General features: G+C 37.4%; 1 protein-coding gene across 2 annotated transcripts in view; it reads right to left on the bottom strand.

Annotated features, from left to right (window-relative positions):
* The window catches only part of LOC126281554 (integrator complex subunit 3), a 70,489-nt gene that overhangs the window by 17,772 nt on the left and 35,104 nt on the right, over positions 1–17,613 (bottom strand). For both annotated transcript variants that reach the window (XM_049980622.1, XM_049980621.1), the window contains exons 12-13: positions 14,042–14,132; positions 1,639–2,006 (exon numbers count right to left, since the gene is read on the bottom strand). In XM_049980622.1, coding sequence (XP_049836579.1) covers positions 1,639–2,006; positions 14,042–14,132 — 459 coding nt within the window. The remainder of the gene's footprint in view (positions 1–1,638; positions 2,007–14,041; positions 14,133–17,613) is intronic.

The raw sequence follows: 17,613 nt of genomic DNA, 5'->3' as shown, positions 1-17,613 counted from the left end.
CAAATTGCTCTTTTGCAGACATGTTTATGATGCTGTACAGATGACAATGAAGCACAAAAGTTTGTTACTCTTTCCACTTCCTTATTCCTTCTCCTTATTTTCTAACATTTAATACAGAGTGTTTTACATACAGCATGAGCACTGCGTCCAAAAGCTTTGCTCACTACCTATGCTCCAGCCCACTCCTCGAAGTTTGGCAGGTGCCATATTACTTTTAGCTGAACTAGACAAATTAGGAGCAGCCTTGGAAATAAGTTTGAGAAAAACATTGTGGCATTTAATACTTCAGACTAGTGTGTAAGTAGCATCTGCACACACAGATGAGACAAAATCGAACAGAAATGTAATAAAAAAATGGTAGTGCATCGACTGACTAATTGAGATTCTGTTGGTCATTGCCAGCACTGCAACTGGCTATTGCAGTCCATTTGTGACAGAGAGGTTGAAACAGAAAGGCTTCTTTCTCCTGATGAAGCATTGCTTTATTTCGGATCGAGACTCGGAACTCGGGACATTTGCCTTTCATGGGCAAGTGATCTACTGCCTGAGCTATCCAAGTACGACTCGCAACCCGTCCTCACGGCTTTAATTCCACCAAGCAGTAATTCAGCTCCTGCCTTCCAAACTTCACAAAAGCTGTCCTGCAAAACTTGCAGAACTAGCACTCCAGTAAGAAAGGATACTGAGGAGACATGGCTTAGCCACAGCCTGGGGGATGTCTCCAGAGTGAAATTTTCACTCTGCTGCAGTGTGTGTGCTGATACAAAACTTCCTGGCAGGTTAAAACAGTGTGCCAGACTGAGACTCGAATTCACAACCTCTGCCTTTCATGAGCAAATGCTCTACCGACTGAACTACCCATGCATGACTCACGACCCATCCTCACAGCTTTAATTCCTTTAATTCTGGCATTACCTTGTCACCAAACTTCAGAGAAGCCTTCCTGTGACACTTGCAGAACTAGCACTCCTGGAAAAAGGATACTGTGAAGACATGGCTTAGCAACATCCCTCAGGCACCTCTTGTGATACTGCCAAAGTCCAAGAAATTAAGTAGAGTGTACGTGACAATCAGTCTGCCTCCTCGGTATTGGTTCCCAAGCAATAGTGGGCACCAGCACTTGCATCATACATTAAACATCTGGCTTTCATCTTTTCTATCATATTATTTTTGTGACATAGTTATCTTTTGGTCAAATCTGAATTCCAGTTCTTAACTAGTAATAATCTGTAATGTCTCAGTCCCAATTATTAATCTTTTTTTTCTCTACTGCTCCCACTTCTCATTGCATTTTACCACAATCACGTCAGCAAGGTTTTGACAAAATCTAGACTACTTTTATGTTTTTGCAGCTACTGCAAATGGTTTGTCTCAAAAGTCTAAGATATCTTTCCCTCTTCATTGTTACATTACATAAGGTTTCAATACATTTTTCATAGCTACAGTACAACGGAAGGACCAGTCATATGGGTTGATAAGAGCATCCACTTTGTACTAATGCCGAGAGCCACATAACAACTGATGTTTCTGGATGTGTGTAAATAATATATAAACCAAGTTTTGATGTACAATATGCAAAAAAATACAGAAACAAATAAAAAAAGTGGCTGTGAATTTACAGAAAATGTGAGAGATTACCTTTCCTGCTTCAGCATTAAAAGAATAGAAGTCAAAGCCTCAGCATGTCTTGTGAATTCCAGGCGTGGCAGAATGGGTAGTATGTAATCAACTGGAATGCCATGTGCAGCTACAAGCTGCCACAAACAGTACTGCTCGAAAGTCTCCCACGAAAGTGATGCAGAAAGAAGAGCACGAAATCCATCATGTCGAAACATTACGAGGCGTCCTTGGAGAATATGACAGACAAGTTCCTGTAACTGCAAGGCATCTACTGCAGATACAACTAGTTGCAGCAGTTGAGCATTGCCCACGGCGACTGCAGGAAACTGTGCATATACCTCAGGCAGCAACCACACAAGTAATCTCACATCTTCTTCCTGGCATAACTGTAAGACACCAAGAAATCAAAATTAATTGCATGCAACAAATATCAGAAATAACATTTAGAGTAATGTGAGTTACTGATGTAACTCTGAAATCCGTCATTTACATGACAGTTATCTACAGTAAACTACAAACATGGGTACATTTCTATACAAAGTATCGATTAGGTTTCAAAAAGTATTTTAAGAAATACAAAATTCTATATGAGAATCAAAATAAGTTACTCGATATTTATGTTTTATTTACAGACTTATATTGATAGTGAAATTGTTAAATAAGTAGTAGTAATAATCAATACTGTTTATCAGAGGTTGCCCGAAAAGGTTACTATTGGTAAAGTGTAAGAAGGAAGGACTGTGGTGAGTGAAAAGACATGTGCAGGGCACTAGGAGGTGGTGGGAAGCATTGGGAAGAGAGGGAGATAGATGGCTCACAGCAACCAAATTAGGATAAATTCAGTAAATACTTGATAAAATCAATTATAGCATAAAATTCATTAAGCAAAAGCCAACTCACGCCTCTAAACCAGTGGCACCAGAAAGAGGTCCCATTTGTAGGGTCCTAAGAATGTGATGAAGCATACAAGGAGATTAAACGAAAGGCCTGATGATCTCACTCAAAAGAAGGCTACATGAGCTGAGAAGCTCAAACGTAATCATCATCTCTGTTTCACACTGACATGACTTGCCAATCTCATCGTATATAAATAAAAATCCTAAATACAGGCTAAGATCCAAAAATGTTACATTGTGGACATAAGCTGTGTAGGAAGAAGACTTGACACATTCCATGGCTTACATCTCAACAGACAAGGGAAAGATTTAGTTACAACATGGATCCAAGAAGTAATTAACAGCAAACTGAATGTGCAGTGTTGTTCTACAGAGCCCATCCCTTTCAAGAACAAAAATAATGAATACTTGGGAGAATCAACCATGAAATGCCAGGTCAGTAAAACAATACATCAGCAGGACAAGAGCAATATTTTTTAATACAATAAAACCTTCCACCAGTGCGACAGCAGGTGCAAGTGTAAGTGTTTCACATGTGTCTCAATAAGAATAATTGATCACTTTTACATTATAATGTACAGGGTTTTGGGAAGCTTTTGAATCATTTATCACAGTACTATCTCCACATGTAATAGTTACAGAACACCAGAAAACAATGGACAACATTCAATATTAAAAATTTAAAGGCTGCAACCTAGCTACTTTCTACTGTAGGACAGACAATAAAGGTAGTGGTGCCATCTACACAAGAAATTGTAAATTCACAAGCACAACATAAAAAGTGCTATGGGGGAACAATTTCTGTGTTGACAAAGATTTCGAAATTACAATTCTTAAACTCACATTTTGCAATGTTCCTTTCTATGTCATAGGTGTATATAGATCCCCCCGTGGAAAGCTCGATGCTTTTCTGAAATCACTTGATGGAGTTTTAAGTAAATTAATGTTACACTGTAGAAGTGTAAATCTTGTCAAGTACCCACAAGAATAGCTAACACACATAGCAGTTCAATTGATCATGTTATTAGACATTACGACCACATCATTTCCACAGACATCATAAATGGTCACCTCTCAGATCATTTACGCCAAACCCTAGTGCTAAAATGTAAAACCAAATTCAAACCAAGAAAAACGTACGAGCACAGGTGAATACTATCTGCAAACAACATTTCTACAGTAAGACACTGTTTAAGCCAGGAAACATGGGAATCAGTCATGACTGCTATTAAGGTCTACAATAAATGGAACATGTTCACAGAAATTCTGACTGAGATTTATGCAGAGCCATGCCATATTAAAAGAGAGAGAGAGAGAGAGAGAGAGAGAGAGAGAGAGAGAGAGAGGTGAGTATCCGGTAAAATCAGCCTTCAAAATCAAAACCTGTGCCATTAGATTTTAAAACAAAAGATCTGAAAGAAAAAATGGAAAACATGTATAGCTTACACAGACTGACTAACTCAGAGTTACATAAAGAACTCTACAAGAAGTACAAATATAAGTACCGCAAAGAAGTCAGGAGATTATAATCACATAGGATCAGCCAACAAATACAAGGTCCACATACAATTTCAAAGACTTGCTGGTCAATTGTAAATAAAATAAGAAACAATGAAACAGAAAGTAATGTTAATAATGTAAAATTAACAGTGAATAATGAAGACATCTCTGATCCTCTTCTAGTCAGCAATATTTTTAATAATTACTTCATAGATACTGTCAAAAATAATATATTTATGAAACAGGATGTACAGCACACATTTAAGTCCAGTAACAATCAGAACTGCAGTGCACTACCCGCAGTAAGCACATATGACATTTTGCAGCTTATTGATAGCCTCAGAAACAAAAAATCAGCAGGATTAGATGAAATTTCTCCATCTCTATTGAAGAAATGCAAATATGAACTAATGAAACCATTCGTTCATCTAATAAACTGTGTTCTCGAAGACGGTGTACTCATTGACAAATTGAAACTAGCTAGAGTTAAACCAATACACAAAATGGGGAAAATAAAGCAGGTACAGAACTACAGACCCATTGCTCTAATCTCATCTTTCAGCTAACTGATACAGAAAATGAAATTTAAAAAAATCCTCCTTCATGTACTTGAAAAAATAAATGAAAAATCCCAAGCAACAGGAGTATTCCTGGATCTTTCAAGGGCTTTTGGCTGAGTACATCATGAGGTGTTCTTATCAAAAATTGTGAAGAGTGGTGTGACTGGAAAACTCATGCAATTTTTAGAAACACATTTAAAGGGTAGACAGCAGTGCACGGAGACTATAAACACTAATGGAGAAATACTGGAGAGAAGAAGGTCAAGTATAATAAATATACATTTTGGTATTTGTCAGGGCTCCATTTCCGGTCCAGTCCTATTCATGTGCTATGTAAATGATTTACCAAGTTCTCTTGACAATAAGCAATGTATGCAGATGATACATCTGGTGTCTGCTACGTGAACCCAGCCTGAGACAACCCAAACATAAAAAAAGGCTAATATTATTCATTTCAAACCAAGTGGTCCACACAGACAAAATACTGTGATTGTTGCAATTCTACAAAAACCTGTACAGATCTATTAAAAACCTTTACATATTGTAAAATCTTAGGTTTATGCATAGATGATTGACTTTCATGGAAGCAGCAAGCTGAGTACTTCTGGTAAAAAATAACACCCAGACTATCTGTATTAAGAGGATTATCACTATATCTTAAGTCTGAAACACTAAGGGCTGTATATTGTGGATTAGTGTACACTTTCTTGCTTACGGAATAGTATTGTGGGATGGGAATCTAATATCAAAAGAGTTTTCATACTGCAGAAGTGAGCCTTGAGAACCATAGCAAAAGTAAAACAGGGAACTTCTTGCAAACCCCTATTCATCAGACACAATATTCTCACAGTTTATGCCATGTATATACTATAAACTGTAATGCTAGTGGAAGAAGACACTAAGATCACAAAAAGATAAAACTTCAGATATAGTGGGCTGTTTTTAAATTTACAATGGTTCCCTCATTGTGAATGCATATTCCAACATTCTGTACGTAGTAAACCTGTCCCTGTATTTTGGTTAAAGCAAAGTTACGAGATATAGCCAAAATATCACTACTGAAGTCCTACTGCAAATGTTGGTAACAGATAATAGACCGCAGTTTGTGGCAAGAGTTTAAAGAATTTTCTACAAACAACAAGATTACACAATGTCTAATGGATTACTTCCACCCCAAATCAAACTGTTAAGCAGAGAGGGCGATTACAAATGTTGAGCAGCAGATGCAAAATGCTGTCTCACCATGCATGCTACAAATTCTGCACAACATATTATTCAGCTCATATCCTGGAGCATCAAAGAAGCCGAGCATACTGCTATAGTTGACAATACCACTAGACTCAAAAAAGTATTGCCCACTTAAAATTAGATAAACATTGAATCAAGTTGTATCTGGTAGGCTGAATGGAGAATGCTGAATATGAGTGAATTCTTATCCACAGTACCATACAATAAACACCACCACTGTGCGATGTGTCATAATGAAATCTAGCTACCTATACACCTATTGATACCACCGGACATAAACAACTACAGCAGAAAAATAACAATTGTATATAAATTAATTTGCAACTGTGAGCAATGTAAATTTGAATATTTTAGTCATTTGTTATGAACTAAACAATTCTTCAAACTAGTCACTTGAATATGAAATTATATAAAAATTACTTATAACAATTTTTGATCTTTATATTGTTTATGTGCAATTTATAGAAAGTAAATAAAACAACTTGTTTATTAATAATTTGAATGTTAGTACTCTCTGTTCTGCTTATAATGATAATTCTACAATAAATTATACTGTGACAATTATTGCAAAAGAAAGCATTGTTTGGTTGATATTTATATTCACATTGTGCTTGGTGTAAGTAGTTAGCGGTTCTAGTTAGTAGCAGGCCAGAGGGTGTAACTTATGTGAAAAGAAGCTGTACGTTAGTTGTTGTGAAGACAAAATGTATTGTTCTTTATAACATCTTTTTGAAGGCAATATATAAAACAGAGACCTCGAAACAATATTGTGTTAGATGATTAAATAACCCGGGCAAACTACACAGTCCACTTCGGTTTCTGAAGATAACTGCAACTTCTTGCTCTTGGACCTTCCAAAGTCAATTACTGTATTCAACCAATTACAAGATGAGGTTTTATTTCTCAAATCTCTAATTCAAAAAAAATTGGGATCAACTTACATTTACTGATTAACTACTGCCACTAAGGTCAATGTTCTTACATTTTGTGATTTATCCTGCTATAAAGAGACAAGACATTGTCAGCAAAAATATCGAAAAGTTTTTGATGGATTTAGTTCATATTTTTAACGATACTCTAATAAACATTCAGATGGACAAAGGCTATATAATTTTCTAAACAACAATGTACAATGGACAGAGCGGGGACAAAGAGGGCAGTATGGCCATGCAGAGCTGGAGTTTACAATGTCTGTCCAATTCCAGTACATATTTACCAATTTCAAAGCATTGCTAGGTTTGCAAGTAGATTAATATGTTTACAGGTGAAGCACTGACAACTGACGTCACATAAAGGCCTATTTTTAGGGCTGGGCAAACGATACCTGCATTCAAATGGGATTGAGATTTTCCAATAAGCCACAGTGCTCTATATGGTATTGAGTATTCTCATACAATCACTTGACATTTGATGTGGTGTCAGTGAAAAGGACATGGAGGGAAATTACAAACAAGCCAGAACAAGCTATACCTCTGCTTAAAAATGGACAGTTTCACAAAACACAGTTGGAAACAGCACTAAATCCTATCACCTGCATTCCCTTGTACTTGAAGGAATTTCTAACAGGAGTCCCCAAACAGTGTTGCCACGTATGCACATATAAATAATTACGCTGACTTTTAATTAAAGCTACCAGTCAAAGGTAAAGATGCTGTTCTTCGAAAAATATTACTTGACTATGAACCTGGTGCTACATTTTATTTAGTTATGAGAGACTGTAATGATTTACCACATGGACTGAAAATGAATATTTCAATCCTTTTCCACATTTTATGTTAATGATTAACAATGTTACCACTTTTAATCAACTTAGAAACAAAATTGTAAAATTTACGTGAAATAAGAAAGAAATTTAATCAAACACGAAATCCCTAATAAACAAAATGAATCATGTTAAACTGACAGTAATTGCTTATCATGAGGATAAATTACAGCAGCTAGACCCATGCTAAAGATAGAGATTGCCAGATGTGCAAAAGACTGGAAAGTTGCACAGGTCACACCAATACTCAATCAAGGAAGTACAAGTAATCCAATGAACTACACATCCATATCACTGACGTCAATTTGCAGCATGATGCTGGAACATATACTGGGTTCGGACATTACGAATTCCCTCGAGGAAAATGATCTGGTGACACATAGTCAGCACAGATTAAGAAAATATCATTCTGGTGATATACAAGTAGCTCTTTATTCTCACGAAGTAATGAGTGCTATTGAGAGTGGGTCTCAAATTGATTTGATATTTCTAAATTTCCAAAAGGCTTTTGATACCATCCTTTGCAAGCAGCTTCTAATCAAACTGCATGACTGTAGTGAATAATCTCAGCTGTGCAACTGGAAAGTCATTGAATAAAACAGAAGTGATATCTGGCACTTCCCACAGATATGTTATAGGTCCTCTGCTGTGTCTAATGTATATAAATGATTTAGGAGAGAGCAGCCATCTTACACTGTTTGGACATTATGCTGTCATCTACCATCTAGTACAAGCATCAGAAGACCAAAACCAATTGCAACATGATTTAGACAACAATAAATCTGTATTGTGCAAAACGTGGCAATGGGCCATAAACAATGAACAGTGCAAGGTGACCTACATGAATACTAAAGGAAATCCTATACATTTCGCTTACATTATAACACATACAAATTTAAAGGCTGTCATTTCAGATAAATACCTGGGAATTACGTTTGCAAACAACTTAAATTGGAATGATCACATAGATAATGTTGTTGGCAATGCAAACGAAAGAGGTTTTATTAGCAGAATACTTAGAAAATGTCTACTAAAGAGACTGCTTATACTACTCTTGTCCTGTTATTTCTAGAGCAATGCTGTGTAGTATGGGATCCTTATCAGATAGGATTGATGGAGACATCGAAGAAGTCCAAAGAAGAAGGGCAGCTCACTTTGTATTATCACGAAATAGGGAAGAGAATGTCACAGATACGATAGGCAAGTTGGGGTGGCAGCTATTAAATCAAAGACATCCTCTGTTGCGACAGGAATTTTTCAGGAAATTTAAGTCTGTAACAATCCCCACCAAATGTGAAAATATTTTGTTGACAATCACCTACACAGGGAGCAATTATCACTGTAACAAAATATGAGAAATCAGAGCTCGCACGAAAGATTTAAGGGTTTGTTTTTCCTGCACGCTGTTTGAGAGTGGAATGGTAAAGAAATAGTGTGACAGTGGTTGGGTGAACCCTCTGCCAGGCACTTAAGTGTAAACTGTACAGTAGCCGTGTACATGTAGTTATTATTGTTACATATGACCTGCATTCGAGACACTGCAATTTGTGTTTAATACAGTTATTTTTGTTAATAAAATCCACAGCATGTTAAAACAATAAGACATGTCTTGATAGAGATAATACCAACAGAAGTCACTAGATCACAAAGTGATCAAAAGATTTGAGCAGAAAACAAGACTTGTTGAAATGTGAAGAAAATTACTCAAGCAGCCAAATGAAGCTAAAAGACACCACTATTTATTTAAAAAAAATTGTAGGGGAATGAAGGGGGAACATTGATACCAACTTGCCTTAGAACTTGGAAGAATGTGGGGAGGGGAGTGGTGAAGCGGCACTAAATGTCATCAAACTCCCAACCAAGGGAATTCGTACCATGTGCCTCAGCTTTTTATGAATACCTACCAAGTTAAAACTGTAGTTTGCCTGACCCCATTTGTAGTCTGAATTGAACTAACCTTAAAATTGGACGAATAATCAACTATAGTATGCATTTATTTCTACAGGAGACTGTGGTGTATTGCAGCAACTAGAGTACTTCAGAAGGAGGTCAAACAGACACAACACACTAACACAGTAAATACTTAAATTTGGAAACAATTAGTGGTCATACAGATGACATGTATTTTATTCTACCACTGACACTTATAACATTACCATGGCATTCACGGCAGAATCAGAGAATCACACCAGAGTACAGCTGTCTGTAACATGATATGAAATTCAGAATAACTGTTCTATCTGCAAACAGCTGGATCTGTGCTATGAAGATACTGTCATCATTAGTGATGATTACTAGTATGTGCTGATTACATAGACACAGGGTAAGCAGCACTGCACTCGGACATAAATACTTTCCAGCTGTGGCAGCGTAAGGAAGCGCATAGGGGTGTGTCTACGGTGACATCTCCGATTGATTGATGCATCGGCAATGACTAACTTCACTTGTGGTGCCATTGTGAGGTACCAATTTTCGCGAGAGACGTTGTTCTGTGGGTGACACCACAGAGATGGTAAAAGTCTAGATAAGGGCCAATTGCATACTTATGTATTTTGTGCAGTAATGTTGTTGAGGTATGAAAGGAACAAAAGGAGTTGTATCACCTGCTGGTTCTACATAGCCAATGAGACAGCAGCTGGCAGATGACATGTTTGGGAGCAACAGACGAAGGAATATTGTCACACTCTCATATCAGTATACATACAAAATACCCTATGTATTCAGTGAATACAGCTGTTTTTTTCACAATCTTAAGCATAATGTCAGAAATTGAAACATATTCAGATGTAACAGCTGAATAATTGTGACAACAGCGAAGAAAGGAAGGGTTTGATTTTCACCATTGAAAATTCACTGCCTCTTTTCTTACCTCTTATCAGTTAAATCAACAAATGGCATAAATTTGGAATAGATACATTGTTAAATTTTAGGCAGGTATATTGCATCAATAAAACACTTTGTAGCTTTGACAATATCATAAAAAGGATAGATTGCTACTCACAGAAGATGGCATGCTGAGTTTCAAACAGGCACAATGAGATGGGAAGAGGGAGGAATATCAAGGTACAGGTGGGTGAGAGTCGTCAGCATCATCACTGGCCGGTGGAGCATGCAGAAACTGGGTGACAGGACAAGGCTACCAGGTGCAGAGTCTGATGTATGTAGGAGAAGGAGGGATGAGGTGGGGGGGGGGGGGGGGGTCAGAAAAAGAGAGGAGCAGAGAAGGGAAAAGACCGTTTGGTGGAATGGCAGAGAGCAGTGTGTAGTGAGCATGAGGGGTGTGGATTGGGAGGAGGCAGTAGGACAGAGGAGATGGAAACTTTTGGGAGTAGTGTGCAGGAACAGGAGGTTACCATAGGCTGAGGCCAGGGTAATTTTGTGAGAAGAGAACATGTTGTAAGGATGACTCCCATCTGCACAGCATGCTACAGTCATCGCACAGATTTTTTATATTGATATGACTACCAAATTGCTGTCCACCAGGACAATGGCCACTACCAATTTCTAGCCAAGAACAAAGTGGACAACCCTGGGGCACAACAGGCAGCTGAACATAACATGCTTAATTTAAATGGCTGCTTCATGACCCGGGCCATCTGAATCCTCACCTCCATTACAGCTTTTCTGAACTGCACAGATGAGAGTTAGCCTTACAACATATTCTCCACTCCCCAAATCATACCGACCTCAACTTACAGCAACCTACTGTCCCCATGCCCTTCACAGAACAGTTTCCGCCCCTCTGTCCTATCAACTTCTCCCATTTCAAGTCCCCAACCTCTCACTCTGTGCTGCTCTCTGACAGTGCATTCACTGGTCTTTTCCCTTTTTGTTCTTTCATTTTCCGCTCCCTGTTCCTTCCACCTCCCTTCCCCACAGCCTGCTAATCCCACACCTGGCTGCCTTATCTTGCCACCTAATCCCTGCACACACTGCCAGGCAGTGCTCACTCCTCTGCCCCCACCTGTACAATGCTATTCCTCCCCCTTCCCCATTCCACTCCGGATTGTTGCTTCTGCTTGACATGACACAAATGCGTTGTGGTCAGAGCGGCTGGAGATAGTGATTAAATGTACTTGCTTGTGTGAATGAAAGTGCATTTTTCTTTCCGAAGAAGGCTTTGGCTGAATGTGTAAAAGTCTTTTCGTTGTGCCTGACTGCAACTCAACGTGTCATTTTTACAGTGTTCCATAATACTGTTGATATTCCGACATGGACTTCCCATGCTTTAAGACTGTCATTTTTATTAGTCAGAATATGCTAGAAAATAAATTTTCTCAAGCAGCCTCTTATGCTCAGGTAAATATGGTATTTAGTTACTCTATGCTGTGTCTTCCAGATGTTACAGGATATAGCTTACATACAAGACTGCCAAGCTGCCTATGACTCAGGTGCAGCATAGTTATAGTTGGACTCCAGAGAGGGTGCACATGGCAGGGACTATGATACACATCTGCCTTACATCACACAAATAGTTTCCAACTGGACATCCACCTGTCCAACATGTGCATACATTTAAATAACATCTCTGCAATTCACATTTAAGTGCCTGGTAGGGGCTTCTTCGAGTCATCTTCAGTCTGCTTCTCTACCATTCTACTCTCGAATAGCACATGGGGAAAATGAACACTTAAATCTTTCTGTACAAGCTCTGATTTCTCTTATTTTACTACAATTTCTTCATATGTAGGTTGGCAACAATAAAATATTTTCACATTCAGAGGAGAAAGTTGGTGACTGAAATATTATGAAGTGACCTTGCCGTAGAAAAAAATGTCATTGTTTTAATGACTGCCACTCCAACTCGCTTATCATAGCCATGACCCCCCTCCAATTTCACGAAAATATAAAATGAGCAGCTCTTGTTCTTTGGACATTTTCGATGTCCTCCATCAATCCTACCTGGTAAGAACCTCATACCGCACAGCAATAGTCTAGCAGAGGATGAACAAGTTACTGTAAGCAAGCTCTTTAGCAGACCTGTTGCATCTTCTAAGTGTTCTGTCAATAAAATGCAATATTTGGTCTGCCTTCCCCAAAACATTATCTACTTGATTGTTCCCATATAAGTTGTTCGTAATTGTAATTCCTAGGTATTTTGTTGAATTCGCAACAGATGCAAAGCTCCACTAAGTAGCATGTACCGCAAGACAGTGTCAGGACAGAGTCCCTGCGAGTGTCTCAGCTGTCGCAAAGGAAGATCAAAATTGAACATTATGGAAGTGATGTTTGTCAATGTGCATTGGATCTAGGACTTTATCGGTAGTTAAAGACAGTTCAGTGCAAGTGAAAATTGAATCTTATTGTCATTTGAAATATTCATACAATAAGTCACTGCAAATTGTTGATAATTTGGATTACAATCTATGTTTTGCTGTAGCTGTTGCATAACCCTGTTTGGTTCTGTTTTGCTGTTCAGTTGCTGTGTGCAAGCAAGCCATCTCATATAACAGCAACTACTTTGATGGTAAGGGGTTCTCCTCCTGCCTCATTTATATGTTGATGTCAAGTGAATTTGGAGAAAACAAAGCTTTATCTATCTGTTTACTCTTCAGCTGTCTTCTGTAACACCATATTTTCAAACTTATATTCACCTCTATCTGTACAACTTATCGCCCACATTTTACTTTCACATAATGCTGTGCTCTGGACAAATACTTCCAGAAAACACTTGCTAGGACTTAAATTTACAGTTGATCTCAATCTCTCTTGTTGCTACTGTCAGTCTGCCACCATATCCTATTCACTATGACCATCATCAGTTATTTTGCTGTTTAAGTACCAAAAGTCATCAAATACATTTAGTGTTTTATTTCCTAATCTAATTCCCTTGGCATCACCCCAGTTAATTTAGCTATGTTCAATTAACCTTGTTTTACTTTCAAGACCCTATTCATTCCATTCCGTTGATAATATAAATCCTTTGCACACCGAATTACAATGTCATCAGCAAACCAATAAGTTTTTATTTCTTCCTCCTTCACCTTTCATTCCTCTTCCAAAATTTCTCCCTGGTTTCTTTTATTGCTTGCTCAGTATATATACTGAATAAAATGGGAGATAGCCTGCTACCCTGTTTCACCTCCATTCTGATTACTGCCTCTCCTCCTTGTCCTTTGACTATACAGGCTGCACCACAGTTTCTGCAAAAGTTGCAGATAACCTTTGGCTCCTTGTATTTTATTATTGATATCTTCAAAACTCCAAAGTAAACATTGTGAAAACATTAGAAATATGTACATATAATGATAAATGCGATTAAAAATTGAATAGCAACATTAAAAAGATTATATAGTTTTGTCCTCTGTCCATACTTCAGATAGGCTCCTTCCACAATTGTGTGTCTGCAGAACAGATATTTCCATCAGTCAACCACATGAGTTCATGACAATAATGAGAAACACTAAAATCTAAAAAATGTAAAAATTGGTTGTTTTATTAAACTGTTGTATTACCCTAAGATCTTCCAGGAGGCAATCTTCAAGCTTTTTGTCCATTGTCTGGCAGAAGTCCTTGTAGACTGATGCCTTTCCGTCATTCAGTTTGCTAGTAACATATAAGAATAAAATATGTTATACATTCCATGCTTCATTTCATAAAAACATTACAGTAAAACAATTAAATACTTCATAACAATCAACAGAGACTAGCAGCTTTAGATACTAAAGAGAAGTATTAAATACAATGTTTTGGCATTTTATGGGGCGTATATAAAAGTAATCATCTATTTTATATTCTGTTTCACTACACAGTCACACTTTTTTAAACTACATTTATTTTGCTGAAGACTGTATTTAATGCTGAATTAATTTTCTTCATCAATGAAATGTGAAAATTCCAAACAATACAATTTTGCTACTAAAAAGAGATCACAAAATAACATTATGCAAACCAAGCAGATGTATGTCGTCAGGAAAAAAAGGCCAGACCTGCAACTTAATACTTGCTACTTCAATAATTACTCTTCGGTGGACAAATGAAACAGAAATTGCACTAATATGTAAAGAGTTAACTCAATTATAAATCAGATCATGTTTTGTGCTTTCTGCGCTCAGTCCAAAAAGAGCATCTGAACACTGACTATCCAGAGCTATTTAATCACGATCTATCTCATGCCATTATATGAATTCTAAGCAAAAACCACACTTGGTAGAGCATGTTTAACAGGATGGAAATATTTGGTATTTTCAGTGGAAATGTTGGCTTGTGCAGACTGCTTATATAATTAAACTGAAATTACACTTTAGTGATACTAAATGTGCATCTGTGGTTAATATACAGCGTTATTAACAAATGATTGAAGTGGTTTCACCAATGTACCATAGCTATTTTTTTTATTTCTTGGGCTTTATACTGCAAAACTTTGCAGTCACAGTGAGAAACTGAAAAAAGTGTGTCGGAGAGCAATTACGTGTAAAGTCTGTTGGAAGTCACAAAGTGTGCTCATCCTCAAATATTGGGTGCATAAAGTCCAGTAATTTCTGCACCATCAGTTACTCTGCTTCAAAAAAAAAAAAAAAAAAAAAACCACACACACACACACACACACACACACACTGTCTAACAGCAATATTTATCTAATTGTGTTTAACTTTCAACACAAGCTCATACCTCTTAATGAATAGATTATGATAGCATTTTAAATTTTTAAATTTGATCACCAATCACGCAAAATACTGAAATCCAAATTTCTGTTGCCCCTGGAAGCTGTTAGGCAGGCAACCTACAAATGGTACTGGGTTCTGGGGTAGTCACTTAGTAACATGGTTATGTACTTATAAAAAGAAACAGAGAGATAATTTACTAACAGTTCACTAAAGAAATGGTCAAGAGACTTGCCCAAGCAAGTAATACAAAACATTGAGAAGTACGATTATATACAGTTTCCATATGGCAATGTTCATCCTACAGCTGGTGAGAAAACAAGGAATTGGAGAGCTGTACTATGACCATAGATGGAGGAGCAGAAGTACTGCATTATATGCCAGCAAAATTTTAAAAGTTGTGAATGGTCAAGGGAATAGGCCATGCAATCTATCTATTCTGGGAAAGAAATCCTAAAGGGCTGCTCAAACTATTGGAAAATTTGGAGCTTTCTGGTAGATTAAGGCTGTGTGTTGGACTTGAGACTTGAAGCTGTGACTTTTGCTCTTTTTGGCCAAACACTCTACCAACTGAATTATCTAGGCATGACTTATGACTCGCCCTCACAAGAATACTAGTCCCACAAGGTGAGCAGGTGAACTTCTGTGAAATTTAAAATGTAGGATAGCAGAGAATTTGCACCTGAAAAGCAAGTTCTGCTCTGACGCACAGTTTGAATCTGAAAGGAAGTTTTAAATCAGTGCATATTCTGATACAGAGTGAAAATTCATTCTGTTTCAAGGTTGTTCATATTTTACATGTTCAACATCATGTGCCGACTACTGAAAGGTAAGTGTTAAGGTACAAGCATTGGAAATGAAAATCCATAATACCAATATTCACTGAATAACTCAGAAATCCTAAGAAAATTAAACAAGTCTCTACAAATATTATAGGTGATTTTCATCATTTATATACATGACATGTACAGAAAGGCTGGTTTGACTAGTCTCATCCAGATATGAATAATGATTATGAGAGACATGAAGGACATTTAATACGTTTAGGCAAATTTCCTTAGAGAAACTAAAAGAGATGAAGTGTCTCATCACAGTTACAAAGGCAAAAGTAAACAGAACGCAGCCATAAAAATTCAAATTCACAATGAATTAATCGAAATGGTTCAGGACTTCTCATTCCTTGGCTGTAAAAGTTACTACAATGGGAATGTAAAATTAGAGAATCTTTTCATCTGCTTAGCTGTAATCAATTTAGAATACACAATAAAAAGTAAGGAGATCAATAACTGACCCATATACTTATTAATCAGTTCTATCATTTGCAGAATATGAAGCTAGAAGAATGAAAATAGATAAAATATTAATGCATGAAACTTTGTTCTTCGTGATTTTGACTGGAAGCGATATGGATATCCAAAACTTTTAACAAGCACATTTAAGAATAGATCACACAAAATACTATTCTTGAAGGTAGGATAGTGAGACTGAAGTCCTGCTTTTGCCTGCTTCATAAAAAAGTTTTTCACTGTAAGGATTTCATGTTAGACATAGGAGTGGAAGAAAAAAGATGTGGTAGACAAGTGTAATATAATAGAAATTCTTGTCTAATTACAATTCAGGGGATGCCTAACTGGTGTTGGACACCTGGGTGGAACTTAAAAAGCTGACTCCAATAGTAATAAATTCAGGAGGGTCAATGGGCAACAGTAGAAATTTTAGGGAAGTGAGGTTCAAGGTGCATTATCCCCACGATTCTCAGCTGAACAACCACGAGGATGGCAGACATAGAGTTTCGTGTATCTGGGATTGTAAAACAGTTACGATCCTTAGACGCCAGAAAGGATTCTGGCCCCATAAGATTATATGTTGACTTTGCTACCAATATAGCACCATTCTTATCCATCATCTATCAGAGATCGGAAAGTTCCATGGGACTGCAAGAAGGCCCAGGTCATAGCAGTCTATAAAAAGGGTAGAAAATCAGATGCACACAATTATCAGCCCATTTTAACAGACATTGATTTGTTGCAGAATCATGGAACACATTTTGTGTTAAGACAAAATGACCTTTCTAGACTCTGAGAAGCTCATCTACAGAAACCAGCACAGTTTTAGGAAACAGTGGTGATGCAAGACACAGCTGGCTCTCTTTGTGCAAGATATACAACAGGCTCGAGATACCGGCTCCCAGGTTTATGCCATATTCCTTGACATTCGAAAGGCGTTCGACTTAGTTCCGCACTCTCGCTTGCTCCAAAAGGTGCATGCTTATGGTCTATCCGATGACATATGCAGTTTGATACAAAGTTTTTAACAGAGAGAGCAGTATGTCATCCTGAATTGGGAGACTTCAGCAGAAACGAGCATAATATCAGGTGTGTCCCAGGGTAGCATAATAGGTCCGCTGCTTTATATGATTTACG

The sequence above is a fragment of the Schistocerca gregaria genome, chromosome 7, assembly GCF_023897955.1.
Source record: "Schistocerca gregaria isolate iqSchGreg1 chromosome 7, iqSchGreg1.2, whole genome shotgun sequence".
Lineage (NCBI taxonomy): Eukaryota > Metazoa > Arthropoda > Insecta > Orthoptera > Acrididae > Schistocerca > Schistocerca gregaria.
This window is presented reverse-complemented; position numbering and strand designations above follow the sequence as displayed.